The sequence below is a fragment of the Colius striatus genome, chromosome 10, assembly GCF_028858725.1.
Source record: "Colius striatus isolate bColStr4 chromosome 10, bColStr4.1.hap1, whole genome shotgun sequence".
NCBI lineage: Eukaryota > Metazoa > Chordata > Aves > Coliiformes > Coliidae > Colius > Colius striatus.
Window position 1 is genome coordinate 19817483 of NC_084768.1, and position 26630 is coordinate 19844112.

The 26630-nt window shown below is 50.9% G+C and overlaps 1 protein-coding gene across 1 annotated transcript; it reads left to right on the forward strand.

The window, feature by feature from the left end:
- Window positions 1-67: 67 nt before the first annotated feature.
- On the forward strand, window positions 68-26381 carry SEC16B (SEC16 homolog B, endoplasmic reticulum export factor). The gene is given in 28 exon segments (XM_062004356.1): window positions 68-106; window positions 6926-7062; window positions 8145-8242; window positions 8784-8889; window positions 9008-9122; window positions 9811-9949; window positions 10285-10442; window positions 11043-11104; window positions 12267-12402; window positions 13267-13494; window positions 14064-14161; window positions 15251-15332; window positions 15441-15558; window positions 16144-16255; window positions 16497-16602; window positions 17149-17289; window positions 20152-20265; window positions 21088-21125; window positions 21443-21449; window positions 22379-22419; window positions 23124-23356; window positions 23773-23843; window positions 24399-24545; window positions 24719-24826; window positions 25542-25623; window positions 25713-25810; window positions 25938-26006; window positions 26313-26381. Coding segments are annotated over 28 exon segments (2952 nt in total).
- The last annotated feature ends 249 nt before the right edge of the window (window positions 26382-26630 follow it).

The window sequence follows — 26630 nt, forward strand, 5'->3', positions numbered from 1 at the left end:
CTCTCAATTATACAGCTCCTTGCCTTAGAGGACAACAGCAATTTAGTTTTATTTTGCAAAATTTGACATGACTTGGGACTGTGATTTACTGGCCTTGAAGGATACGGTATGTGTAACTGTGGCAGTGTAAGTGGCTTTTCATGGTAGAAGAGTCATAAATTGAGATGAAAAAAAATGAGAGAAACATTACTGTCCAACTTTACAAGGTAGCACTAAGAACAGGACACAGTGAAACCATCTGTAACTGTCAAGGGTCTTTATTGTCCCTGATTGTACGTAATAAAGCTCCTGAATGAGACCCATGGTCTCAAATAGGAAGGCAACCAATGTGTCTGAAAAGACACAAGATGGCAATCTTTTCAAAAGGACATCCTTGAATATCTCAGGGCTGAGGATTTCCAAGCAGTCAGCTTTCCTTGCTCTGGCACTTGCTGAAGATCCTGGGAAAGGGTCTGTGTCCAGATTGTTCTCTCTGTGGCCACCATTCAAGGAGGTTGTAGGTGTGTGGGAGGAGGTGGAAATCGGAAGGCATCAGCACAAGTAGGGCAGGTTGTCCTGGCAGCATGTTCTGATCTGGACAAGCTCAGCATCCCTCCCCTGCTTGCTCATGGCACACACACTGTGAGATGCAGCAGTTATAGTTGCTGGTGTTTCTTCTGGGGCTTGTTTTGACATCTGCATCCCCCTCTTTGTCTTCTGTCCCCTTAATATCTTCCAGGAGACACAGATCCAGAGGGACATTCCATTACAGCAAGGTGATTATAGACAAGAATAATCTCCTCTTGTGTTTTTCTTTTCTTTTGCTTAATTCCACAAGAATAGCTTCAGAATTTGTCTCACTTAAAAATTACTTATTCCTGGATGAGCAGGGGCTGGTGTGGGGTGGGTGGAATAATTACCTCTGCTTGGTCTTCTGCATTTGACTGGCAAATATTTCCAGGCCTCTTGGTTTTATATGTTAATTTTCAGCTTAAAGGTTGTAACGCTTGGCAATGCGACGGGGCGGTGTGACAGTTTCCAGGCTGCTCATGCTTGTTTTATCTGCAAATGGTTGAATTTGCAATGTGTAATGATCTCTGTAAGGCAGTTAGAGGCGAGATAAACATCAATTTTATGGCTGGGAAAACATAAGGGGTGTTGCACAGGAAAACAAGAGGATCTGAATACTGAAAGCTCTCTGACCTCCTCAGTGCAGTCGGGTTTAGTGCTAGCATCTCTCCTGGCCCTTGTGCATCACAATCCCTTCCCGTGGTGGGTTGAGCCAGGTGAGAGAGCCAGGACAGAGCCTCCAATGATGGGATGGAGGAGCAGCCCAGACTTTCCTTTAGGGATGTGGGATACAAGTAGCAAGGACTCGGCTTTTGCAGCCAAGAGTTCGGTGGTTTGGATAAAATGGGAATGAAAGCAAGTTTGGATAAAATGGGAATGAAGGCAAAGACTTCATAGTTCTTTGGGGCTTGTTTTGTAAGAGGAGCTCATGCAGAAGGCTGAAGTTACCTTTCCAGTGCTGATGGACTGGGAATTCTGTGTAGACACACTTTAATTTTCACAAATAATAGTTTTTTGCAGCTCTGTTTCTTCACGGAATAGGAGGTAGGGTGTAAAAAGCTGCATGCTGAATGCCTCTGGAATGCAATTAACATTGCCTAAGCCTCAGAAAAAATAATATGTGGATGTCACTGAGTGTGACTCTGTGTGTGTGGAGGTGGTGGGAGGATTGGCTCAGTCTCTGGAAGCTGGAAACCCCTAATGTGGGGAAGAAAGGTGAAAAACCATTGGTCAAAATGTAAGCACAGCCATGGGCCAGGGGAAATAGTGTGGTGGTTCCATGCTGGCTGGATCAAATCCACTTGATGGTGCTGAGGCAGCTGCTATAGGTGGGAGCAGAGACATCTCAGCTGCTTTGGTAGCCACCACCTTCCTTCTGTGGATATATCCCTGGCCTGGGAAGGCCCCACATATCACCTCCAGCAGGAGCAGAGGCTCATACCACTCCTTCCCTGTAAGCCTGGCAGGAGGGATCAAGCTAAGGAGTTAATTAGCTGCCATTGAGACTGACTGAGGATGGGGTGCAGGTGCCCAGTGTACCTGCGAACCTGAGCTCCTGGGTGGTTTTAATTTTCTTGTTCTATGTGTGCCATGTAATATGCTGTCAAATGTCTGGAACGCTGGCAACCTGTGCAAGGCTGATGTTTTCACTCTAAAGGATATTTAAAATGAGCTTATAGAGCTCATGTACAACTTGCATTTCTGATGTGCAGATGTGATGAGAGACAAGCTGGTTTAAATTTTCTCTCTTGACTGTAGCCAGCCCTTTAAAACTCCTTTGTTCTGTGACATGATGCTTAAGACATCTCCACAAAAAAAAAAAAAAAAAAAAAGTGTGTGTATAGATATCTGTCTCATTTCTAGAGGGCTAAAGCTCAGGGAGGAACAAAGCTTCCTATTGATGCCACTTAAAAAAAATAATCTCATCTCGGAACCAATTAGAAACAACATAAATCACCTAAAAATAGCTTCAGGTACCGAAGCCACCTGGATTTCTCCTCTTAGGTTACAAAGATTTCTGATGAGGCTTTGCCAATTATTCTCAGCAGTCGGGTTTGGTGTGAGGAAGAATGGCCCGAGCATCCGGGGCTGTCTGTGAGCAGAGCCCCAACATGCTGTGCAAACACCCTGAGGGCATGAAGAAAAATGTTTTCCACCTAATCTTGTTACTGTGACAACAGCAGTGAAACCTTTTAAAGCAGAGAAGTATGATTTTTTTTAAAGAGATATTGCTGTCCCTTCAGCTCGATCTGACATATGCTATCTGTGGCATCTGCTGCCTGCTTACAGCAGTCCTGTAAGCTACATGGAAGTCCTGTGGCACAAAGCTTGGCTTTCCAAGAAAGCCAAGAATCCTTTTAAAAGATAAATTTCTTGGCTAGAAGTAATGTAGTTACCCTTTTCTTTCCCTTTTTCTAGCCCATCTGGTCTTTTTTATCTCTCTGGTTTCCTCCTTCACCTAGCTCCTTCCCCTGGCACTCTCCTCTTCCAATGCACTTTTCTGCTTTTTGGTTTAAATTGATGTTCCCTAGCTGTCCAATTTAAGCCACTTTTGCTTGAAGCTTGATGTTGCTGACAGCATTTCTTACATCTCCTTCCCTAGCACAAACCCAAACAGCATTTCCACTCATCTCAAACACAAGCATCACGAATTGCACATGCTTTTAACTAAGTCAAGTTTCTGAGTTTCCCTCATGACCCACATCTCCCAGGTCTAGCTTGGCAGCAGCAGCCTGAGAATCTGAGACTGCTCTCAGCCTCTTCACGCAATGCTGGTTGAATCCTTCACATTTTCAGTACAAATTTGTGTGGTTGCTAGAAAACAGATTGGAAACATTCAGCAGTCACCTCTTGGCTAGAAACCTAAAATTGTTAAACAGCAGCCAAATGGAAGTATGAGATCTATATATACACATTTATATATTTATACATTTATATATTTATATATTGAAGTAGGATGCTTATGGACTGTAGGCATCTTTTCTAGTGTTCCTAGAAGACCTGACCTGTCCATAACAGACCTTTTGCTTTGTTTAAAGACTCCCAAAGTTTTGAATGGCAGCAGGGAAATGAGTAGAAGATGTTTAATCTCATTCTGCCAAAGCATGATGACAGTGCTTCCCTGGCTTGTGTTTCTTCCATTTGGCTCTGAGTGTGACTGGGTGCTAAGGATATTTTTCTATATGAAACCTTGGATTCTGCAGAGACTGAGTGCTTATTTCTCAGGATCACCAGGGAAAACTTATTCTTCCAGTAGGGTGGAAACTTCAAGTGCTGAAGCCATAATATATCTAATCTTCCAACATTTTACCTGACAGTGTGACTGTGGTGCCATGAATATGACCCTGCCTGCAAATTCCAAATCAACCACTATCACAGTATGATGATGGAGGCAACTTGGAGGACATTTATCAGGGGAAGTCAAGACTGTGAGGATATGGGGGGGGGGAAAAGGGGGAGGGGGAAGATCTTTTTCTGCTGGTCATCTCCTGTTCCTCTGTGCTGCCCCTGGGCTGAAATTTGGCAGCTTACGCTTAGCAAATGGAGGCTTTGAGGGTTATGAAACCATGTGTGCTTTCGCTGATGAAGGGAGAGAGGATGGCATGTTGCTAGGCTGCTGAGTGGATGATGCTGGCTCTTAAACATCTAACTTTTACTGCAGTTTTCTATGATGCCAGTTGCCTTAATTACTCTTTTTTGGTATTTAACGTGCCTGGGGGAGTTTGAGAGAGAGTCTCCAGGCAAGAATCCTCAGGCAGGAATCCTCACTTATAAGGATTTAGATGAAGGAATGCTGGGGTAGATCCTGGCTCTATCCTGCTCAAATTCTACCCCAGGCAATGGCTAGTGGAATGGATATTGTTTGCTTGAGCAGTGGCTGGGTCAAGGTTAAATCAAGAGCTCAGCAGGTTTTACCTGTTATTATTTAGGAAGTGAGGATGTGTAGAGAAAGATACACGTGACATTAAAAAAAAAAGCCCCAAACACCCATAGGAGAAAAATCTGGCTCTTTTTTGTACGTGGAGGACTGTGTGACCCACCTCCAGGGTGAGAGGAGGAACAAGTGATGGGGAAGGTGACATTGAGGTGTGCAAAAATGAGTACAGCTTGTCCTCTGGGAGCTGAGGGAGCTGGCTCGGGGCCGGGGAGTGGAGGTGGCCTTTGCCCACAGCCAGCAGCCTATGTGGCAGTGGACTTTGGCAGTGGCAGTTGAGGAACAGAAGAAGGGCCCCAGCGGCCTCCGAGCAGGTGTGTGCGGCTGCCGTGGTGGGGAGGGGGTGGTGCTGGGAACCCCTGGCCCAAAATTAGGGGGACCAAAATGATGAATGTCTGTATACTTGGGCCTAGGGACTAGTTAAAGCAAAGATTTAACCCTGATTTCACCTAGAAGGGGGACAAAATGAGCTGCCTCTGTTCAGACCTGAGTGTGTCCCCCTCCCAGGCCTGTAATAACCACCAAAATGCCTTAAACTTTGGGTGTGAGAGGGGTGACAAGTGGTTCAGAGGGCATCTGGCCAAGTTGGTGAGGTTAATGAGGGGCAGTTTGGGTACTGATGCAGCAAGAGGAGACATAAGGGGCTTGAGGGTGGCATCCCCCTCAGCAGCTGGACCTTCACCCTTAAGGTTTCATTTTCTGCATGGGACTGTTATAAGTAAGGTCTGTCAGCCTGACCTGGGAAAGGTTATGGAGCCGATCATCCTGAACACCATCCTGAGGCACACACAGGATAACCCAGGGTTCAGGCCTGGCCAATATGGCTTTATGAAGGGCAGGTCCTGTTTGACCAATCTGATCTTCTATGACAAGATAACTTGCTTAGTGGATGAGGGAAAGGCTGTTCATGTGGTCTTCCAGGACTTCAGTAAAGCCTTCGACATGCTCCCACAGCATCATCCTGGAGAAACTGGTTGCCCATGGCTTGGATGGAACTGCTCTGCAATGGGTGTAAAACTGGCTGATGGCCAGGCCCCAGAGAGTGGTGGTGAATGGATTTAAATCCAGCTGTTGGCTGGTCACCAGTGGTGTTCTCCAGGGCTCAGTGCTGGGGCCTGTTCTGTTTAACATCTTTGTCAATAATCTGGGTGAGGGGATCAAGTGCACCCACAGTAAATTTGCTGATGACACCAAACTGGGCAGGTGCACAGACCTGCTTGAGGGCAGGAAGGCTCTTCAGAGGGACCTGGACAGGCTGCAGCAATGGGCCAAGGCCAATCATGTGGGGTTCAACAAGACCAAGTGCCAAGGTCCTGCACTTGGGCCACAACAACTCCATTCAGTGCTACAGGCTTGGGGCAGAGGGGCTTCTAAGCTGTCTGGTAGAAAAGGACTTGGGAATGTCGACTGACAGCTGGCTGAATATGAGCCAGCAGTGTGCCCAGGTGGCCAAGAAGGCCAGTGGCATCCTGGCTTGTATCAACACCTGTACCAGCCTGTGACCAGCAGGACCAAGGAAGTGCTTGTACTCAGTACTTGAATACTGTGTCCAGTTCTGGGCCCCTCACTGCAAGAAGGACATTGAGGTGCTGGGGCATGTCCAGAGACAGGCAACAAAGCTGGTGAAGGGTCTGGAGCACAAGTCTGACGAGGAGTGGCTGAGAGAGCTGGAGGTGTTTATTGCAGAGAAGAGGAGGCTGAGAGGAGATGTGATCACTCTCTACAGTAACTGCCTGAAAGGGAGTTATGATATGGAGGTCAACCTTTTCTCTCCAGTAATGAATGACAGGAGGAAATGGGTTCAAGTTGCACCAGGGGAAGTTTAAATTGGACATTAGGAAGAACTTTTTCATGGAGGGGATTGTTAAGCATTGGAACGGGCTGCCCAGAGAGATAGTGGAGTCACCATCTCTAGATGAACAATACCAATGAAATGGGATTTCATGGCCTTGTTGCACAGTTAAAGCTGATTTCTCTCCTGCTTGGGAAGGCTGTAAGTGGTGTTGTTTTGCTTTTGGAGGTGCAGGAGGATGCTACCTCTTGCTCTGGGAAGAGCTGGATGCCTGTTACTTTCAAAAATGGACCATTTCATCCTGATGTTTTAAGGTGAGTTTAGGCAGATGTGGAGATGGCTTTTCCTTAACCTCTGGGCATTTTGGAAAGGGTGCTGGGTTTCCAGCAGACTCTTAAAAGCAGGTAAGTAGGTGGCAACAGGCTTTGTCGAGGGCCTTTAAGAGGCATGAAAATCTGCTGATCAGCTGTGCTGTGACTTATTGCTTGCAGGCCACTAAAGTTATTTGGGGCTTAACCTCCCCTCCTACCTCAAAACAAGAGGATCTCACTGACAAGCTTGGGATGGACCCCTGGACCCCTGCCCAGCCACAGCAGCCCTGGGAGAGGCAGACAGCCCGGAGGGGGGCCCACCATGCCCCTCCACAACAGTTCCTCCGCTCCTGGGACGGAGACCAGCTCCTCAGCCACCCCTGGGGTGAGGGCCACCATCTCCAGAGGGACACCAGCAGACCAGCTTCCTGGGCTGAGTACTATGAGAGCAGCTACTCCAAAAGGCCGTACTCCAGGTGAGAGCTGTCCAAATTTGTGATGCTTCTACTGAACCACCCCCCCCCCCCGCCCCGCTCCTTGTAAACCTCCTTAAACCCCTTTCACTGCTGTCCTGGGCTGGTGACACAGGGCATGCCCTTGTAACTGCATAGGTGAGCAGCCTCGAAGAGACAGAATATGATTAGGTGATGTCCAGGTATTAAAGCAACCAGGAGCTTCTATATTCAAGGCTGCCTAGCAGTTGCAGCTTCAGTTTCTTCTTACAATGGTGACTTTTGCAGCTGCTATTTTACAGGCTTCCTCTTGGTTCTGAGGTGCATTTTTCATGAAGGCTTGATTAAATGCAGTTCTTTTTTACTAAGTGCAAGGTGAACAATAAAAATATAACAGTAATACAGGAGCAAAAGGGAGCTTGCTAGCTCAGCTGCTGAAACAGCAGAGGGTGGAAGGATAAAATGTGGGCTAGAGGATGCTCTTGGCACTGAAAAAGAGCTTTGAGCAAATTTGGGTTGATTTGCCTGAGTTACTGCTGTCAGTGAGTGATGGTAAGGATGATGCAGAGTTTTGTGCTGAGGTGTTTGGTCGCTGCACTGGGGAAGGGGGTGTTGCATGGGGCTGACCAAATTGTGCCGTAAATTGTGAAAGGTTCAGGTCTATGAGTGCTGGATAGCTGCCTTGGTCTGGGCTCCAGCACTGGGGGGGGACCTGCTGAGCTATGTGGTGGGCATGGCAACTTCAGAGCATGACAGAGAAGCTGCTTTTGGGGATCTCTCCTAAAATGTGGGTGAAATTTGATCCCCATGCAAGTCCATACCATTTAGATGAAATTGGGCATCACTTGAAGCTGCAGTGCCCAGCTTTCGCACAGGTAGGGATGGGAAAGTATCCAAACCCCATGCTGCTCCTTCCAGACAGGATGCTGGACCAGTTTCTGGCCTTGATGCTGAATGAGTTACCTGGGAAGGGCACTGGCTTTATTTCCATCACCCTTTCTGCCTCCAGAAGTCTCATCTGGGGCACAAGTCTAACCCTAGATGTGATCCAGAACCTGCAGTAGTACCTCGCTTTCTCAGATGAATTATATTGTGCTGTGTTTCAGGCAAGGATATGAAGACCCACACTGGCAGTATCCAGCAGCCAGCTATAGCTACACATACCAAAGACCATGGCAGCCCGTGGCCTGGCAGGATGACAGAGGTACAGGCTTATCCTTGGTGTCTGAGGAGAGAGGCAACTTGCAGGAGTAGAGGAGATGTTTTCTCCAGGTTGAGTTCTTCTCTCAGGGCTTGCATGTCTCCAGGGCTTTCTCCTGCCTATACTCCCAGGCTGCTGGTGCTGTTCTCGTGCAGCACTGCCCTCGGTTTGCATTTGGGAAACATGAGCAGGAACAAGATGCACCCAAGGGAATGTTTGACCTTGATCTCCATGGCTAAAAACCTGCGTCATTCCCAGCTGCAGGCCGAACTCTATGTTGATGATGCTGTGTGATCAGAGTGGACAGGGCCTCATTTTTGCTGTTTCTGGAGTTCCTCAGCTGAAGAAAAGGGGAGGGAGGGAAGAGGACAGTGCTGCGCTGGCAAACATGTACAGGGCTTTATCATACCTCCAATGTGTTGGGCTAATTTGTAAGCAAATGGAGTGTGTATGGCAAATTCCCTGTCTCACTGCTTTTCTTTTGCAACTTCACTATAGCTTGTTGCTCTTGAGGGGCAATGCTAAATCTTTATTCCCTCTCTAGACCTGAGACAGAGAGAGCCTTACAGCAGGAGTATCAATTACAAGGACCAGCACTACTACAGGGGTTACCACCCCAACCTGGCCACGACCCATCTGGGGCACGACAGGTAAGGATGACAAGTCTGGACATCACCTGGGGCAACCATCTGCTGCAAAATTAGAAGCTTTGTGGCTGGTCCCAAAATCTCTGACCTTCAGCGTCTCTCCCTTTGCTCCTGTCTGCAGGACACAGACCTACAACTCCTATGAGGAGAGATACGTCTCAGCTGCCTGGCCCGAGCAGGCAGGAGGAGAAACCCTCAGCAGTGATTTAGGGGAGGCTGGTGGCCAGTCCCAAGAGGTAACCCAGAGATGGGCAAAGGTATGGGACAAAAAGACTGAGGATCTCCTAGAGATTTGGGAAAGAATCTGTGTCCCTCCTTCAGCTGGGCAGGAGACTGAGGAGAAAAGAGCTGTTTTGCTGTGTTGCATTAGATGCTTAACAATCTCTGGGGATTTATAGCGGACTAATAATATTTATGAACTCTCTCTGCTGGGCTGTTGTCCCCCCAGGCACCTCTCACAGGGCCAAGAGCAGGATAGAAATCCAGGGTTGATGGGATGCTCTCCTGCACCCTCCCTAGTTAGCCAAAAGCTTTTTGTTATTGTCAGCTGTGTCCACCAGGTCCTGCTCCATCATACTGGTGCCTCAATCATTCTGAAGAGCAAATGAGTAGATCAAAGTTACTGTGATGGCTTTGCTCTTGGGCAGAGCTTTTCTTTTGATTCACAAGCACCGTCTGACTGTGCTGGGGAGCCTGTGTTGGGCTAGACCAATGGCTGATGTAAACTATTTTAAAAGCTATTGGATATGAGCAGGGTATGTGCCATGTAAGATGCTGAAGAGTGATGTGCTCAGATGGGAATCAGCTGTGTTCTTCCTGCTGGCCACTCCTGTGGGGCAGCAGAGCCTGTCCCAATACCCAGGAGCAGAAAAGTGTCTGTCTCTAGCTTCTCAGGCAGGTTTGTGTGTTGCCCCCTGCTCACAGCCCCTGGGCCAGCCCAGCCTGCTCCAGCAGTACCGTGAGTCAGGGCTCAGCTCCAGCAGTTACGAGCTCAGCCAGTACATCCACGACAGTGCCGACCACTATGACCCTGTGCTTTCGGGGACCTGGAGCCTGGCAGAAGGTGAGGGATGATGGGACCCTTGACCCCTCTGATTAGGGGAGTGCAAGTAAATAAATGGCTAGTGTTATGATATCTGCTGTCTTGAAGCTTGGCCCTTTCCTGGGAGAGGTTGTGCAGGTACAAGGCATGACTGGGGGGCTGTGGAGTGGGTGCACAGGCTGGTGGATCTGTCCTGGTGGATGCAGGAGCTGCCATTTGCCTTCTGCTTTTGGGGATGGTTCTTGCATGGAGGGTTGCCTAAGTCAGGGCCCAGGTTGAGACCTGGTCATGTCGTCTGTAGTGGAGGTGATGTGAGGTGCAGGTGAGGGGACTAATAGTGGCCTGTGTCATTGCAGGGGGGCCTTTGGTATCCACCCCAGCCCCAGTGGTACCCCACAAGTTCCCACTGCCACATGTGGTAGTATGCTTTGGAGCTGGAGGCCAGCTGGTGTTGGTGTGTCCTCAACACCCTGCTGAGGGTCAACAAGCCCATGTTGAGCTACACAGCCTGGAGGTATCTCAGATTGTCTTTGTTTCCCTCCCTATAGCAGCCCCTTTGGCCATGAGTGCTGCAAACATCATTCATCACCCAAACAGCCTCCTTAGCTACTTTCCCACTCCCTGCTGCCATCTCATTTCCAGCCCACATGACCTCTTGAGTCTGCATTGTACTAACGCGTGGCTGGGCATCACTTTCAGCCTTTGGACTGCTCCTTCAGCTCCATAACCCTCCTGTTGTCCATAACCTGTTCACAGCCATCCCCTCTGACAGGGACAGAGGAGGTCCATGCCCCTCTGAAGGACAAATCTGCTCACCTTTCTGAGGTGTTCTGACAGGGAGGCTGTATTCATCTCCCGAGCCTACCACACCAATTCCTCCTCCTGCTTTGCCTCCCAAAGGAGGCAGATGCCATCTCAATAGATGTTATTTTCATGGACCTTAGAACGGGTGTCCATGTGATGATTCAGGGTATATGCTCTGGGTTATCTTAAGATGAACCCAGAGAATGGGTTCACCAGCACTGTTGAGCCCTGGGTCAAGGCACTGATTTTCAGCTAGCCCAGGTGGGGCTGGCCTGGTTGCTGGAGTCCAGGTGCTGCTCTTGTTTTTTAGGTAATCCTTCATGACACGGAAGAGCTGGAGGAGCTACAGAGCTTCCCAGGGCCCCTGGCCAGGTATGCTACAGGGACAGGTCTGGGAGCTGTGTCCTCCTGGCTGTGCTGGCACAGCTGGCCTGGCAGCACCTCTCATTTGGGAGCAGACATGTGCTCAAGGAAAATTTTGGTGTTCCTATGGTTTTAGGAGATATTTGTAAAGGCCAAGTCTGGGTTCAGTTTGGGAGCCCAGCCTCTGTGTGTGTGGGTTGGTTTGGATTGTGGGAGATGTGGGTGTGGGTTTGGTGTAGTTTGTATGTCTGACCTTATTTTTTATTCATGTCCTAGAAAACTGATTTCTGGGAGATCTCTTTGGATATCTAAAGCCCTGGGTCAACCTGTGGTTTAGCTTTTCCTAAGGTTTTTATCCCCTGAGACTGTTGAGCAGGGCAAGGTCAGACTCTGTGCACCTTCATCCAGGGTGAGCCTGGAGATGAATCATGGTGCATTGCATTAGGCTGGCGCTGGTTACACCAGCATGTCCTCTCATCACTCAGAACCAAAGCAGGGACAGAAAAACAGTGTACAAGAAGGAGGGGAACCAGGTACTGAGCAATAGTTGTGTGTGTCTGGAAGCTGGGTTAGAAGACCTGCAGATTACTAGGAGTAATCCTTATGTTGGTGGGATTGAGTCAGGATCAGTGTCTCCCTCCTTGATCCCTCTCCCTTGGCTTTTCTTTCCACCTTTTCTTTCCAGCTTTTCAAGATTGTTTTTTAATTGCAAGACAGCAGTTCTGTCTGGTTTGCACACAGCTTAAAGGATTCTGCTTGTTTCAGACCCAAAGGGTTTATGTGGTCACAAGCGTGTCTTTCTCCCTGCACTGTGCCAGTTAATCAAAGACACTGGCTCTGTGTGTGCCTGCTCCTAGAGCCTTGGGTATCCCCAACTGTAACTGCAGTGTAGCTAAGCAAAACTGAGGTTCTTTGCAGGTGAGTGGATGAAAACATCAGGAGGGTTTGCGATACCCTCTGCATTCCTGGACCTCAGAAGTCTGCCAAGAGTCATAATAAGGATAAAATTTAAGCAGAGTGGTATGTGGTTGATGACACTGGGAATATTCTCTGTCTCTCACTTGGAATCTTTGATATTCCCATCAGTGAACTTGGGGATGCTTTCAGTCTGAACAATGCCTTAGATTGCTTGGCCTTGGGAATCTTTTGATGCCTTTCTTTGTTGCTTTAGGGAAGATCTGCACAAGGTGGATGTGATGACATTTTGCCAGCAGAAGATAGCCACAAGCTGTGATCTCTCAACACAGAGAGGCAGAGATTCAGCTCTTCTCTGGAAACTCCTGGTCCTCCTCTGCCGGCAGAATGGGGTAGATGTCCCATGGGAAGGGAATGGCTTTTTTGATCTTAGAAGTGAGACAATGTCTTTCTTGGGTCTCTCATTACGAGAGGTGCTGGAGTGTGTCCTGGGATGGACAACAAGTCTGGTGAAGGATCTGGAGCACAAGTCTTGATGAGGAGTAGCTGGGGGTGTTTAGTCTGGAGAAAAAGAGGCTGAGGGGAGACATGATCATTCTACAACTGCCTGACAGGAGGTTGTAGCACGGTGTGGCGGTCATTCACTTCTCCCAAGTAACGAGTGACAGGACAAGAGGAAATGACCTCAAGTTGCACCAGGGGAGGTTTAGATTGGAGACTGGGAAGAACTTTTTCCCTGAGAGGGATGTGAGACACTGTCCTAGGCTGCTCAGGGAGGTGGTGGAGTCCCCATCCCTGGGCATATTGAAAGTTGTGTAGCTGAGGTGCTGAGGGCCATGCCTTAGTGGTGGGCTGCACAGTGTGAGGTGAGTGGTTGGACTTGATGACTCTTCATCTTTGCAAGCTACAAACAACCCAGTGCTATAGCAGCTCTGAAAGGGGCTGGTGCCACCTTCACCAAGGAGCCAGCATTGATGCTTAAAAAGGCATTATTTCCTTAACCCAACAGTAGCCACCCAATCTAAACTGTGACTGCTTGTTGGAAGCAGATGAACAAGATATTCAGAGCAAGTGCTGTGAAGGTGTTGCTAGTTGTGCTGAGTCCTTTGTTATCAAAGATTGTGTGCTGGTGGCCAAGGCTGGTCCTGTTGGGATGGTGTGCTCAGACAAGGATAAGAGTGTAAGGGTGCTGATCTGGAAGTGCAGTCAGCCTTCACAGCCTCCATGGCCTGTGCTTTTTGCCTTCCCTTCTGCAGTCCATGGTGGGCTCAGACACAGCTGAGCTGCTGATGCAAGACTGCAGGTGCCAGAAGTACAAGAGACAGAGCCCCGCGGCAAACCTGACTGGCCTAACGGATGAGGAGTGGATGTCACATCAGCCAGGGACACTGGACCTCATCACAGGGGAGGTCCCTCCTGTCGTGGAGACACAGGCACAGATTGTAGAGAAGTTCACCAAACTCCTCTACTACGGGAGGAAGAAAGTAAGTAGTGAGTGGGATCCAGGACATAGGGCTGACTTTTGTTCTTGGCCTATTTGGCCTCTTCAGGTTTTAAAAGCAAGGGTGGTTTAGACATGCCTTGTGGTTATGGTGGCAACACTTCAAGCTGTTTGTATAATACTGCTTATAGCAGTGATTTCCCACCTCTGGGACTGGGCCTGAGTGAAGACAAGATGCAGAGGCTTTTATTAGCACTGCAGGCTTAATTGCAGCTATATGATCTCAAGGGATATCAAAGGCACAAGTGAGGAGAGTTGGATGCAGAGACTCTTGGGTGCCCAGGCTGGAATTCCACAGCTGTGGCATTGGGAGCTAACAGGCAGCACAGACCTGGAAATCCAGGATAGATAATATTGCTATGATGGTCATGAATCTTGTTGTGGAAAGTTCAAGGATAAAAGGCCTTTGTTAATGCAAAAGATGTTTTTTTGAGGGTACTAAAGCCAGAGCAGTTATTTGGGCTCTTTGAGCTGTAGGAGCAGAGGGTCCCCTGGCAGTGGAGGACAGGAAACAGAGTTAGTGCAAACCCTCTTTCTCCACTGTGGCTACAGGATGCTCTGGTCTGGGCCATGAGAAACCATCTGTGGGGCCATGCCCTCTTCCTCTCCAGCAAGATGGACCCCCGGACCTACAGCTGGGTGCTCACTGGGTAAGTTGGAGAAGCTAAAGCCAAGGTATAATGCTTTAACTGGCTTTGCCAAGGCTACAGTCCCTTTGGATGCCTTCAGTCTCCATGCATGGAAAAAAAAGAGCATTGATTTTAGATGGACAGAGGGGACAAAAGGGAGAGGGAGCATCCATCCAGATGGGCATGAGTCCTTCAGGCTTCCTAATGGACAGGAGAAGCCAAGAGGAGGCTGGAAAGAAGAAAGCAAGCCGTTCCCTAGAGGTGTGGGGTGGATTTATTCTGAGTCTTTGGCTTTGCCCTTGCTGCCCTAGCAAAAGCAGCCATAGTGGAGTAGGAGGAGCTGAGCCATCCTCACTGTGATCCATCTTGATCTGAGCTGTTCATCCCACTCATATCAATGTTTTCTTGTGAAATTAATGTGCTTACTCTGGATTGGGTTGATCACTTCAGGGACAGTGAAGCAGAAATTTTCTGCTTCGTGCAATATGTGTCCTTTCAAGAAGGTTTTATCCAGTGTTGTCCTGGAGACTTGACTGTTCTGGCAGATTATTGATGATTATGGGACTGGAACATCTCTCTTATGAGGAAAGGCTGCAGGACCTGGGGCTGTTCAGCCTGGAGAAGAAAAGGCTGAGGGGGAAGACTTTATCAGTGCTTATAAATACCTAAAGAGTGGGTGTTGAGAGGATGGGGCCATCCTTTTTTTTCTGTAGTGCCCAGTGACAGGACAAGGGGTAAATAGGAACAAGCTGGAACACAGGAAGTTCCACTTGAACATGAGGAGAAACTTCCTTGCTGCGAAGGTGGGGAGCCCTGGCACAGGCTGCCCAGGGAGGATGTGGAGGTTCCTTCTCTGGAGGTTTCCAAACCCCCCTGGACATGTTCCTGTGTGACCTGAACGAGGGGAACCTGCTTTAGCAGGGATGTGGGCTGAATGATCTCTGGAGGTCCCTTCCAACCCTGACTGTTCTGTGATTCTGTGATCAGTCTGGTCGCTGATGATCCTTTCCTGGGACACTGTTTTCCTGGGGCATTTGGGATGTACTCTTGGCAGTGAACAAAGGTTTGGGGTCCTGGCACAGCAGCTCTACCTCTGCTCTCTCCTCACAGGTTCACCAGCACACTGGCCACCAATGACCCCCTGCAGACCCTCTTCCAGCTCATGTCGGGAAGGATCCCTCAGGCTGCACTGGTCTGTGAGCAAGAGGCTGTCGCTGGCATGTCTGTCCCTGTGCTGTTACCTGCCTGTGACACTCACTGTGTAGTGACCTCTCTCCTCACCTTGGCTCTCTCTCTCCAGTGCTGTGGGGATGCTGCATGGGGAGACTGGAGGCCCCACCTGGCTGCCATGTTGTCCAACAAGGTGGGAGACATGGACCTGAACCACAGAGCCGTCATCACCATGGGAGATACTTTGGGTGAGCCAAGGCCACTGTGAGCAGTTATGATCTTGTCACAGAGGGTGAACCCCTGTGATATCCTCGTACACACCCACGCTGGCGTGGATGTACATTGGTGCTGAGATGGGGTGTGTATGCCTGCACCCCTGGAGCTGCAGGGCCTGTGCAGTGGCAGGGATGAAGCCCTGATGGACCCTGCTGCCCCTGGTCTGGGCAGGTGAATCGGGCTTGGGCCTGACATCCAGAGCAACTGGACCCTGGCAGGGCACCTGTTACTGCTGGGACTGAGACTTGCTCCTGATGGTGGAGGCTTTTAGGGATTTCATGTCAATTATGGCACCTTGCAGAGCTGGAGCTGGACTATGCTTGGGCTCCCCTGGCCCTACCACTAGACTGAAATCCCCTCCTGATTCAGAAGCAGCAATTGGGGAAAATGGATTAAAAACAGGAGAAGGGAGAGGTCGAGGTCTGCAGGGACAGAGAAGAAAAGTTGGGGCAGCTGGGTCTGGGTTTTCACGTGAGCTTGGGGGCCTTCAAAGCAACTCTGACCACATGGTAACCTCTCCCCTAGGACTAAGCATTTGTTGTTTTCCTCCCATCCAGCTGGCAAGGGAGCAGTTGAAGCAGCTCACTTCTGCTACCTGATGGCAGACGTTCCTTTCAGTTACTTCAGGGCGAAGGCAGACCGCATGGCCCTGCTGGGCAGCAGCCACCGGTGAGCAAGCCCAGTAGCCAGGGCTCGTGCCAGAACGACCTGTCTCACCTTCTCCCCATCCCCAGGTCGTCACCTTCATGCAAAAACAACCCCTATTGGTGGGGTTTTCCTGCTCTTAATGTGTGCTTTGCTCTGGGACTCTCCAGCAGCAGGCTGGCACAGTGGAGCTGTGACTCTGTGTAGGGCTGTCTGGGGATAGAGCTCTGGTCCTGCTTGCTGAACCTGCCCCTCTCCTCTGCAGCCAGGCGTTTGCCCAGTTTGCCAGGACAGAGGCCATACAGCGGACGGAAATCTTAGAGTACTGCCAGCAGCTACAACAGCCTGAATCATTCCAGCTCCCCTTCCAGGTAGCAGAGATGCACAGGCACAGCTGGTGCAGCAGCTCAGACCTGCCCTAAAACATGCATCCATCCCCCTGAAGCCAGGGATTCAGGCTTTTTTCCAAGGCTTGTCCCTTCAGTGGGCGTTGGGAGGGATGAAGAGGCTGCCTTCGCTGAAGGGCTCCTCCAGGGCAGGGCTTTGAGCAGATTTTGGGGCATGGTGTGTTTCATCAGTGCTTGCTGAGGTCTGGTTGCCTTCATGCTGTCTGGCTTTTTTCTCTGGTGCTGCACAGAATGGGGGATGGGTGCAGATGATGGGCTGTCCTGACCTCACCGCCCAGCTGCTCCCTCTGGGCTGGGCTGGGCTGGCCTTGCAACAGTGCTGTGGTTTGGGCAGCAAGGCCATGGCCTCATGGGGATGGGTGGGGGTGCCCCCAAGTCGCAGGTGACCTCTGGTTGATGACACCCATGAACTAGGGTGCTCTGAATCTTTCTGTGATGGTGTTCCATGGCAGAGGGGACCCACAGGCATCTCCTTTCTCACTTACGACTGCTCTGTTTCCCTCTCCCAAGGTGTACAAGCTCCTCTACGCCTCTCGCTTGGCTGACTATGGACTCCCAGCCCAGGCCCTGCAATACTGTGAGCACATAGCCACTGTGCTCCTGGGCCAGGATCCAGCCACCCACCCTGTCCTGGCCCAGCAAGTGATGAAGGTGAGTCTTGTATCCCCCCATGTCCTTGGCAGAGCATCTTGTTCAGGGCTTAGGGTGGAGGCGAGCATCCTCAGGGTTTCCTGTGGCAGCTCTGAGTAGTACCCCCAAGAATTTGCTGCCTAGTGTATGCTGAGTACAGCAAAGCCAAGCCTCCGTGGCATGTCTGATACTGATGGATTTAGAGTAGAAAACAAGACTGGCCAGTAGGAACAGTTATTTGGAATCAATTATTATTATTCTGAAGAGCCATTTTGAACTTCTAAATAGCACAGACTTAAGAAGCTGAAGTGTGAGTGCTCCACTGCATCATCCCACAGTTCTATTTACCTGCCAGGGGCTCTTTTTGGGGTGAAAGTGCATAGGAGTGTGCCCCAGCTTGTAGCAGTGAATCCAACTCCTTTACTTCATGAGTGGGGCACTAGGGCAGGGAGGAGTGAAGCAAAGTGTCCCAGGGCCCTCAGGCAGGTTGAGCTCTCAGGAGAATGGGTCTGTCTGCTCCAAACACATCCCCAGGGACAGCGCTGAGGCTGTTTGTAGCCCTTTTCCCTTGGAAAGGAGGTAAAAGCTGCAGTGTTGTGAGATGGGGACAGCAAGGATGCCTGTCTAAAGCAGATGCTGCAGAGACCACCCAAAACTTGGCTTGCACAGCCCCCCATCACATCATTGAAGCCTATTTACTGTCAACAGCCTCTCAGATCTGCCGTTCTGCTGGGGATAATGCTTCTCCTGGGAGAAAACACTTTCATCTGAAAAACTAGTGCATTCGTAGACACTCCTGTCTTTGATGTTTTAGACTGTGTTACAAATTATGATACACATTAGTGTTTGATTAAGACTGACCCTCTTTTGAAGCTGGGGACGGTACACAGCCAGGTGCTGGTTCATTAATATTGGATCAAAGTGCACATTAGTTTTTGGATTAAACATTCTCCCCATTTAGGAGAAATCATGCTTACAATTTCCTCTTTCCTGAGATTGATTTAGGATGAACAGACGTGTGTTTGCAGAGAGGTGGGACAGTGGGTCTGTAGGCAGTGCAAGCTCCTGACTGGGTGCTGGGTTACTCCAATCTCTGTGGCCAGTCCCTGTCCCCAGCTGGGCTCTGGCTGTGTGGGTTGTAGCTTGCTGTAACGTCCCAGAGCTGGGAAGTGTGTTTTGTGTTGCTTTGGACTTTATGTTTTAAAAGCTTTTGGGAATAGGATGAGGAGGACTGGTGTGGGGGGAACAGCTGAGACCTGTGTGGCTGAGCTCTAAAGTCACCTTTGGATATCTTTTGATGGCCCTTGATGTGGCAGCCTCCTAGCAAAGGGTAGAACATAAATGAGTGTGAAGGAGCAGGAGGGACCTTGATAAATCAACAAGAAGTGGGTTGACAGCAGCAAGAGAAAATTCAGTGAAGACTCAGATGAAGAGTGATGCTTTGAGTGTCATTTCTCCTCATCTAGATGTCTTAAAACTGGACCAGTGTCTAAGCAATTTCTCCAGACTGGGATTGGGCTCTGCAGGGAGCCCTCCACCTCACCATGGGCTGGTGGCATGGTCACCCCAGAAGACCTCTGTTGCCAGTAGCTGGAGCCCTGGATCATTGAGATGGCTGCAGCCAGAGTGGCACAAACCCCTCTTGCATCAGAAATTAAACACACAGCAGCAATAGTACAGAGAGGGACACAGAGCATGGAAAACATACTGAGCAGCAACATACAGGATGCTGTTGCAAAAAAACCCCCAGCAACGTTATCCTGTGCTGTGAGAGCAAGAACAGCATGTGAGAGACAGGGAGGTGATAATCCCCGTGCTGGGGTCTCGGGGGTTTTGACTGGGGCCCTGTGACCTGTTTGAGACACTGCACTCAGAGGCAGAGCCAAATTGGAGCAAGTGCAGAAGAGGAGAGTGGGGATGATAAGAGATTGAGGAGAAAATGACCTCTAAAGAAGGCCTTGGGTTATTTTTTTTTCCAGGCAAGATAGGCTGGCAGAGGAAAGGGTATAAGGGGATGTGATAATCGCCCTCTGACAGGCAGGAGGCTGCTCTTCAGGAGATGGTGCCTGACTGTCCCTACAGTTTCCGCAGGAGCAGGAGTCAAGAGGCTTAATTTGCAGCAGGGATGATTTCACTCAGATATGGAGAAAAAACTCTTTAGCTCTAAGGATGTTAAGTATCAAGACAGGCCTGAGAGGCTGTGAAGTCTTCTCCTTGGAGATTTGTAAGTGCAAATCAGACAAACACAGGCTGGAGTGGGCACATAGGATTTTCTTCAGCGTTGGTGGATAGATCAGGCAACCTCAGAGGGTCCCTCCCAGCCCTGCTGTTGTTCTCTTGCTGGTAACTCTTGTTGCAAAGCCATGTGAGGAAATGGTCGGGTGAGCCCTTAGTTCAAAGCCTATCAGCTCCCCTCCATCCTGGTAGGGTAGGTAAGGGGTGAGGCGTAGCCCTGGGAGCTGAGCTGTTTCCAGGCCTCCTGGTGGGGTGTCCTGCAAATCTGCTGGTGTCCCAAGCTGCCTGTCAAGTGGGATTACGGAGGAAAAAAGGATAGTAATAGTTACTTGCCTCTCTGATGCTCTTCACATCTTTGACATGGGGTACTTTGACATCTCTGTGGAGGTGCCTGAGGTAGCCCTGCTGGGAGGCTCTCTGTGGGGCATGGGATGAGCCAGCACCTCTCTAGCAATGCAGGAGAGGGAATAAATCTTGTACCAGACGCTGGTGTTACTGTGTTACGAAGAAGCTCAACTTTGGTGCTGTTCCCCCCTTGGCCTGTGTGCCTGGCTCTGTGCAATTGCTGCGAGGGCTGGTCTGTCTCTGCTCTGTCTCCCGGTGGAGCTGAGGGGCATGCCCAGCCCCATTGCCCCCCTGATTCTACAGCTAGCTGAGCGGCTCAAGCTCTCGGACCCCCTGCTCCTGGAGATGCCAGAGCAGAACCCAACGCTGGAGCCCGACTGGCTGGTACAGCTCCGAGCCTGCTGCCAGCAGTGGGAGGTAAGGAGCAGCACATCTCTGCTGGGCTTTGGCTGTGGGACCATCTTCCCTCTCTGCCCTGAATCCGAGGAGATGAGTACAAAACTTCAAGGGCTGTTGTTAGCCAAGTGGGAGCAAGGGGCTTGCAACACCCAAAGCTGTGAGTGATGAGAGCTCACATGGAACAAAACTGTGTTTGTAAGGGTGAGGAACCCTGGCACAGGCTGCCCAGGGAGGGTGTGGAGTCTCCTTCTCTGGGGGTTTCCAAACCCATGTGGACATGTTCCTGCGTGACTTGATGGAGGGGGACGTGCTTTAGCAGGGCATTGGACTGGATGGTCTCTAGAGGTCCCTTCCAGCCCCCACCACTCTGTGATTCTATGAAAATGATACTTGTCTTGGCTCAAGGAGGGCAGTCAGGGACTGGTGGGTGAATGATGAGCTCGTCTTACAGTGAGGATGTTTCAGAGGACACTGGTGGGGCATCACCTTGCAGATGTGTGCTCTCGGGTCCCTTAACTGCGGTCTGGCCCTTGGATTAATGCTCTTTGTTCAGGTTTCATGTCTGTTTTTCGTTTTATGCCCTTTCCTGTTTCCAGTTTCCCCTTCTGCCTGCTCTCAGCTAGTGGTGCTGCAGCCTCCTTCCCTTGCTGGAAGGAGCTGTGACCATGCTGGCATGAGTCTCACCTGTAACCTGGGCTCCCACAGCCTGAGGTGGGTCATAAGCCCCAGCCCCATGAGCAACATCTTTTCCTTTACATTAGTTTTGTAGTTCTCTTAGTCTTTGCCCTGTGTCATCCTTTTTCCATCTGTTTTATCACATTTTCCCTCTGACTCTTCCAGGTGGAAGACAACCTCCCTCCAGAGGTGGCACCTGCTCAGCCAGGGCTCTCCTGGGATGCTGCATCAATGCCAGGTAAAAAAACACAAGCAGCATGTTGCAATTGCTGCAGTGGGCTTCTCTGCACATGCTGGGAGGCAGATCCTTGCTTCCAGAGCATCACTCAGCAGCTGCTCCTTGCTCCTTACATCCTCTCAGCTCAATTTTGCTCCTGCCTGCATGCATCCCTTTGGCATGGGACCACCAGGGCTGGGCTGCAGAAAGCTTAATATTCGTGCCCTCTATATGAAGTCTGAGTAACTGGGCCCAATTACTGCAGCTTTCAGGAGTCACTGTGGGTGTGGTTGGAGAAGGGAGGCTGGAGGTGGGTGGCTGGATGAAGCAAGTACCTCCTGAGTGAGCCCTGGGGGAAAGGGCCCCATTTCCCAGGCAGCTCTGCAAATTGGAGGATGCAAATTGGAGGATGCAAATTGGAGCTGAACAAAGGAGATTTCACTCTTTCAGAGCAAAAGGTCGAGAAGGAGTGTGTCCCTGCATGCTGGGCTGCAGCATGCCTGTTGAAGCCCCAGCACTTCCCCTTCCTCACTGCCTCTTTTGTTGCTCTGGTGACCCCAAGAAGCCCCTCCAGCCACAGTCCACCCAGAGAGCCAAGAGACAGCAAGCTGAGGGACATGATTCTGAGGGACATGAGTCTGAGGGACTGATGGCTGTCAAGGGAAGGACTGGAGAGCTTTCCTTTCCCGGCTGTGCAGTGTTCCCTGCTGCTGCCAAATTCCTTTTCAAAGAGCTCTACCAAGCTGTAAAAAGGATCATCAATCCTGATTGCCTTCTGTTGCTATCAGGGTTGAGGCTATGATCATCCTGGAGGAGTTGCAGGTATGATGAGATGGCTTCTCTTGAGCGGCCAGGTCTGGTCCATGTGGTCTTGTCTGCAGCTCAATTTACTGACACATGCCCCTTTTGTTAATGGAGAAAAGCCATCCAGAGCCACCATTTGAGGGAACTGCATGCAGAGAAAACTGGCTTGGTCCTGAATTCATCCATCTTGGAAAGCTGTAACTCACATCATGCTCCATGAGAGCAAATTCCCTCTCCGTCCTTACAGCCTGGGCTCTTCTCCCTGACCTTTTCTGGCTGGATTTGCCCAGGCAGCATGGAGTTGGGCATCCATCCTCCTCCCTGTGGATCTCCAGGCCGTGGGGGAGCAGCTCCTGACTCTGAAGCCAACCCTGTGCAGGCTGGAGGCGATGCCGGCAGGCAAAGCGGTGACTTTTGTAGCACTGCATCCAAGAGCTGCCATAATCTGTTCTCAGGCTCAGACCCACGGGATCTGGGTCCTGCTTGGCTGTGTCTCGTGGCTGCAGAAGGGAAATTCCCCAGTGCCCAGTGTGTTTCTGGCCAGAGCCTGCAGAGCTGGCACAAGCAGGACACGCACCTGGGACCCACGTGGGACACCCGTGCTGCCAGCACTGTGTCTAACATCACACAGAGCCCTGTGTGTTAAATAGAACAAACCCCATTTGCTCAGCCTGCCTTTCAAACAAAAAAAAACCCAAACCACAGCCCTGAAGAAATCTGCCTAAAGCAGGAAACTCATCCACACACAGGCACCCCTGTGGAGCAGGAATGAAGACTGCAGCCTCCTGGTGAATTTTCTTTCCTGCTCAGGGTGTGCAGCAGGGGTGGAAGAAAAGGCCAGAGGCCCCGGGCTCCTCTGAACTTCTGGGCGTGTGCTGTTCCTGCTTGGTTCCTTTGCTTCCATAGCATTCCCCTGCTGACATTGTTTGCGACCCCAGGGGTGTTCCTAGGAGGTTTTTCCCTCCATGCCTTTCGAAGCCCACCTTCCTTGAAGCCTCTGTGAGGTCTCCACTGCTGCATCACTCTCCGGGTCTCTCCTCACCTCCCCCCCACCCCCCGACTCCTACTGATGTGGGGGGAAAAGGGGAGCATTCTGTGCAACAGCCTGGGGAAATTACCAATCCCAGAGTAAGCTCCTGAGGTGTGGAGGTTGTTCGGGTTTTTATTTTTTTGCAGATAGAGATCCTGGCCATGAGCTTACCCAGAGTGAGGGATACCAGTGGTACCAGCCTATGCTACACCAGGGATCCAGCTCACACCAGGACGTGTCTCTCCAGCCACAGGCGCCCGCTCAGCTGGCTGCGTTGCCGCTGCCCAACGTTGGCCACGAGCCACAGCCCCCTGTGCTTAGACCAGGCACAGCCACCCCTCTGGAAGGGGTTTTTGCTGGGCCCCCTCCACAGGCAGTGCCAGGTCAGTGCCCCAGGCTTGTTTCTCCCCACAAATGTGGAGCCGTACTTGCCCTGGTGCTGTGCATGCAAACCAAGCACACCACTGCCAGCCACCCTGGGCAGGTGGGTCTTCAGTCTAAGGCCTTGCCCAAAACAGGGAAGGAGGGGAGCTGCAGACTGGTGGCAGTGCTGCTGCTGCATGGGAAAACCAGCTCCACATCTGGCAGCGCAAGGCAGGATTTTAGATGCACCAGCACAGCCTCGTGGCTTCCTCCGCGGCCCTGTGGGGCATGGAGAGGTACCAGAATGGCCTTGTGCATCTCTTGGGAGAACATCTTGGCCACTCGGCCTTGCTCTGCGGTTGGCTGGTGGAAGCATTGATGAAATACCTCTGACGTGGCAGGAGCCAAACCCTGAGTACTTCCCTTTGCTCCACAGGAGAATGTGGGGAGCCCCAGAGTGCCCTGCTGTCCCCTGGGGAGGTGCAGCCATCCCTCCCAGCAGAGCAGGTGAGTCAGAGGGTCAAGGAGACGATCATGTTGTGGAGCCAGGGGGATCTGCAACTCACTGGCTTATTTTGGCTTTTCCACTGAGAGGGCTGTTAAGTGTTGCAACAGGCTGCCCAGGGAGGTAGTGGAGTCCCCATCCCTGAAGATGTTTGAACACACCCGTAGCTGAGGTGCTGAGGGACACGGGTTAGCTGGTGGTGGGCTTGGCAGCGTGAGGTGAGCGGTTGGACTTTGACAATCTCAAAGGTCTTTTCTGGTGGAAATGATTCTATCATCCTTCCATACCTTTAACTTGCATGGGGAAGCCCCCATCATGGAGCTGGCTATCCCTTTGGAGACCTCATGGATTACCCTCTCCAGCCTCCCGTTTCTGGGACTGTCTGCTGCACCCACTGTGGCTGCTGTCCCTCCCTTCTGCCTGCTGGAAGGGACACAGGGGTCCCTAGGCGTGCTAGCTGTTATGCCTGGCATGGAAGGGTCCCAGGGATGCTCTGATGAGGCCTGGGGTGGCTCCTCTCAGACACACCATGTGGCAGCTCTGATCTCCCACACCAGGAGGAGTTAAACGCGAGAGCTCGGACCATCTCACAGAGCTCCACCATCTCCTTGGAAGATGACAGACGACCTTCCTCAGAGAGCACAGCTGAGGATGCTGATGAAGAGCTATCAGCAGCAGAAGTGGTGAAGCCAAGTGAGGATAAGGTGAGCATGCCAGAGCCAACATGAGGGCTCATGCTCTGAGCTTGCCTGTCCCGATGCCCACCCTGCCTACACCTGCAAAATGGTGCCTGCTGGCAACTGGCGCAAGGGGCATCTGGGTGGCTGTGGCATCATCCCCTCCTCACCCATTTTCTTTGACAACCTCCGTCTCCCAGAGCTCTGGATTCAGGTGGTTTGGCTGGTTTCGGTCAAAGCCTACCAAGGAGACATCTTCCAGAGATACATCTGAGACAGCTCCAGACTCATCCATGCTGGGACGGCAGGTAGGGGATGAGAAGCTGTCCTGTCCTCAGGTGTCACCCAGGGTTACAGCCACGGGGACAGGTGACACAACTTCCCCTTCGCTCCCTATTTCTCCCTATTTGTCCTTATGCAGGTGGCTGAGCTGTGCCTTCACACAGCTCTTCATGGCTGTAGCCACTCTGCGTGGGGACTGAGAGGAACCAGGAGCCTTTTTTGCCTGGGAGCAAATCCTTGATTAATAATAATTGTAAATTTATAAAGCCTGTTTGATCCAGTCCTCCAAACACTGGGCAGACTCTGCAGGGATTGCTTGTCCTCTACTAGAGCAGAAAGCAGAAGCTGCGAGCAGCACTGCTTGGGCAGGTTTTAGGTGCTGAAGGGAAGGAAGACCTCTTTCACTGAAGTGCGGCAGAGGAGGGGAAGCAGCCATGTGTGGTTACTCCAGTCCTGGCTAAGTCACATCCCCAGCTGCAGGCTGATGTAGGCTTGCAGGCAAATTCTGGGGTGAGATCCTCCCCTGGAAATTTCCTCCTAGTTGAGAATTACCTCCAGTCCTGGAGCAGAAAATGTGGGGATACTTTTCCAAAACTCTCAGGAGATGAAGCGAGGGAGGGGAGGCCTCTCCAGCAGGATGGGTGTGGAGTGGTAACCCCAAAAATGTAATGTGGTATCTGGTGCAGTGGTCTTCTCACCATGCAAGGAGTTTCTGCTCTAAAGGCGTGAATGTGGTTTCAGAACAAGGCATCACCCTCCCCACCTGATGATCCCCTCACAGCCAGGACAAGCCCTTCAGCTCAGTGTCCCTCCAGAAACCCAGGTAAATGCCATACGAGTCCTCTCCTGGCTCTCCCTGTCAGCATTCTGGAATCTGTTCCTCAAGAGGTTTTTTTTGATTGGATGCCCCAGGAGAAATGCAAGGTGAAAACACATTTCCTCTTACTCCAGCGTCGATTGAGATGAAACGCTCGTGTGACATGGATGGTGGACAGTCAGCTGGAGAGCAGGTGAGGAGAGGAGGGACATGTAATTGTGTGTGATGCAGAGGGTCCAGGACACCTCTGTGCTTGGGGTGGCTCTGAAACTAGGAGGTAGCTGCTCAGGTTGTTTTTTTCTTCCCTTTACCCTTTACAGATTGGGTCCCATGGATCTCTCCCACCAGTGGGGACAGTCCCCCTCTTCAACCCTGTCCAAGTCTCTCAGGTGAGAGCATCATCCTGGGGTGTCGTTGGATAGGGCTAAGGTGGCTTCTGGCTTTTGAGGGTGATGTCAGACTACAGGAAGATCTGCCAGGGCCAGGGGGATGCAGGGGATGATACCAGACTTTGATGTGTAAGGATATAAAACAAGGGAGGACAGTGATGGGGGAGGGGAGTTGGAGGTGGTGGTGATGATGTTGGAGGGAAATGACAAGGGAGGGCTGCTTGTGGCTGCATCCTGAGCAAGTCAGATTTCAGTGATACAACCCTCCCTTATCTCAGTCTCTCTTTACTCCATCTCTCTCCCCAGCTTGCTGCCACCCCTCAACCAAACCAGCCGCGGCTGCTTTCCCAGCGCCGCTACCCCAACCTGCTCTGAGCAGAGATGACAAAAATCAACAGCTGAGACCACGTCCAGAAAAACGGTGTTTGTGATTATTGAGAAATGGGGTGACTGAAGTAACTACTACTGTTGATTGTTCTGAGGGCACACCAGAGGAGGTGATGGCGTAGCAAGGCCTACTCAGACAAGGCCAACAGTGTGGCCTGGGCCCAGACAAGCCATTCCCAAAAGCTGTTCCTCAACTCAAGCCAGCCCACCACAGGCTCTGCGCAGTGGCAGCATTAA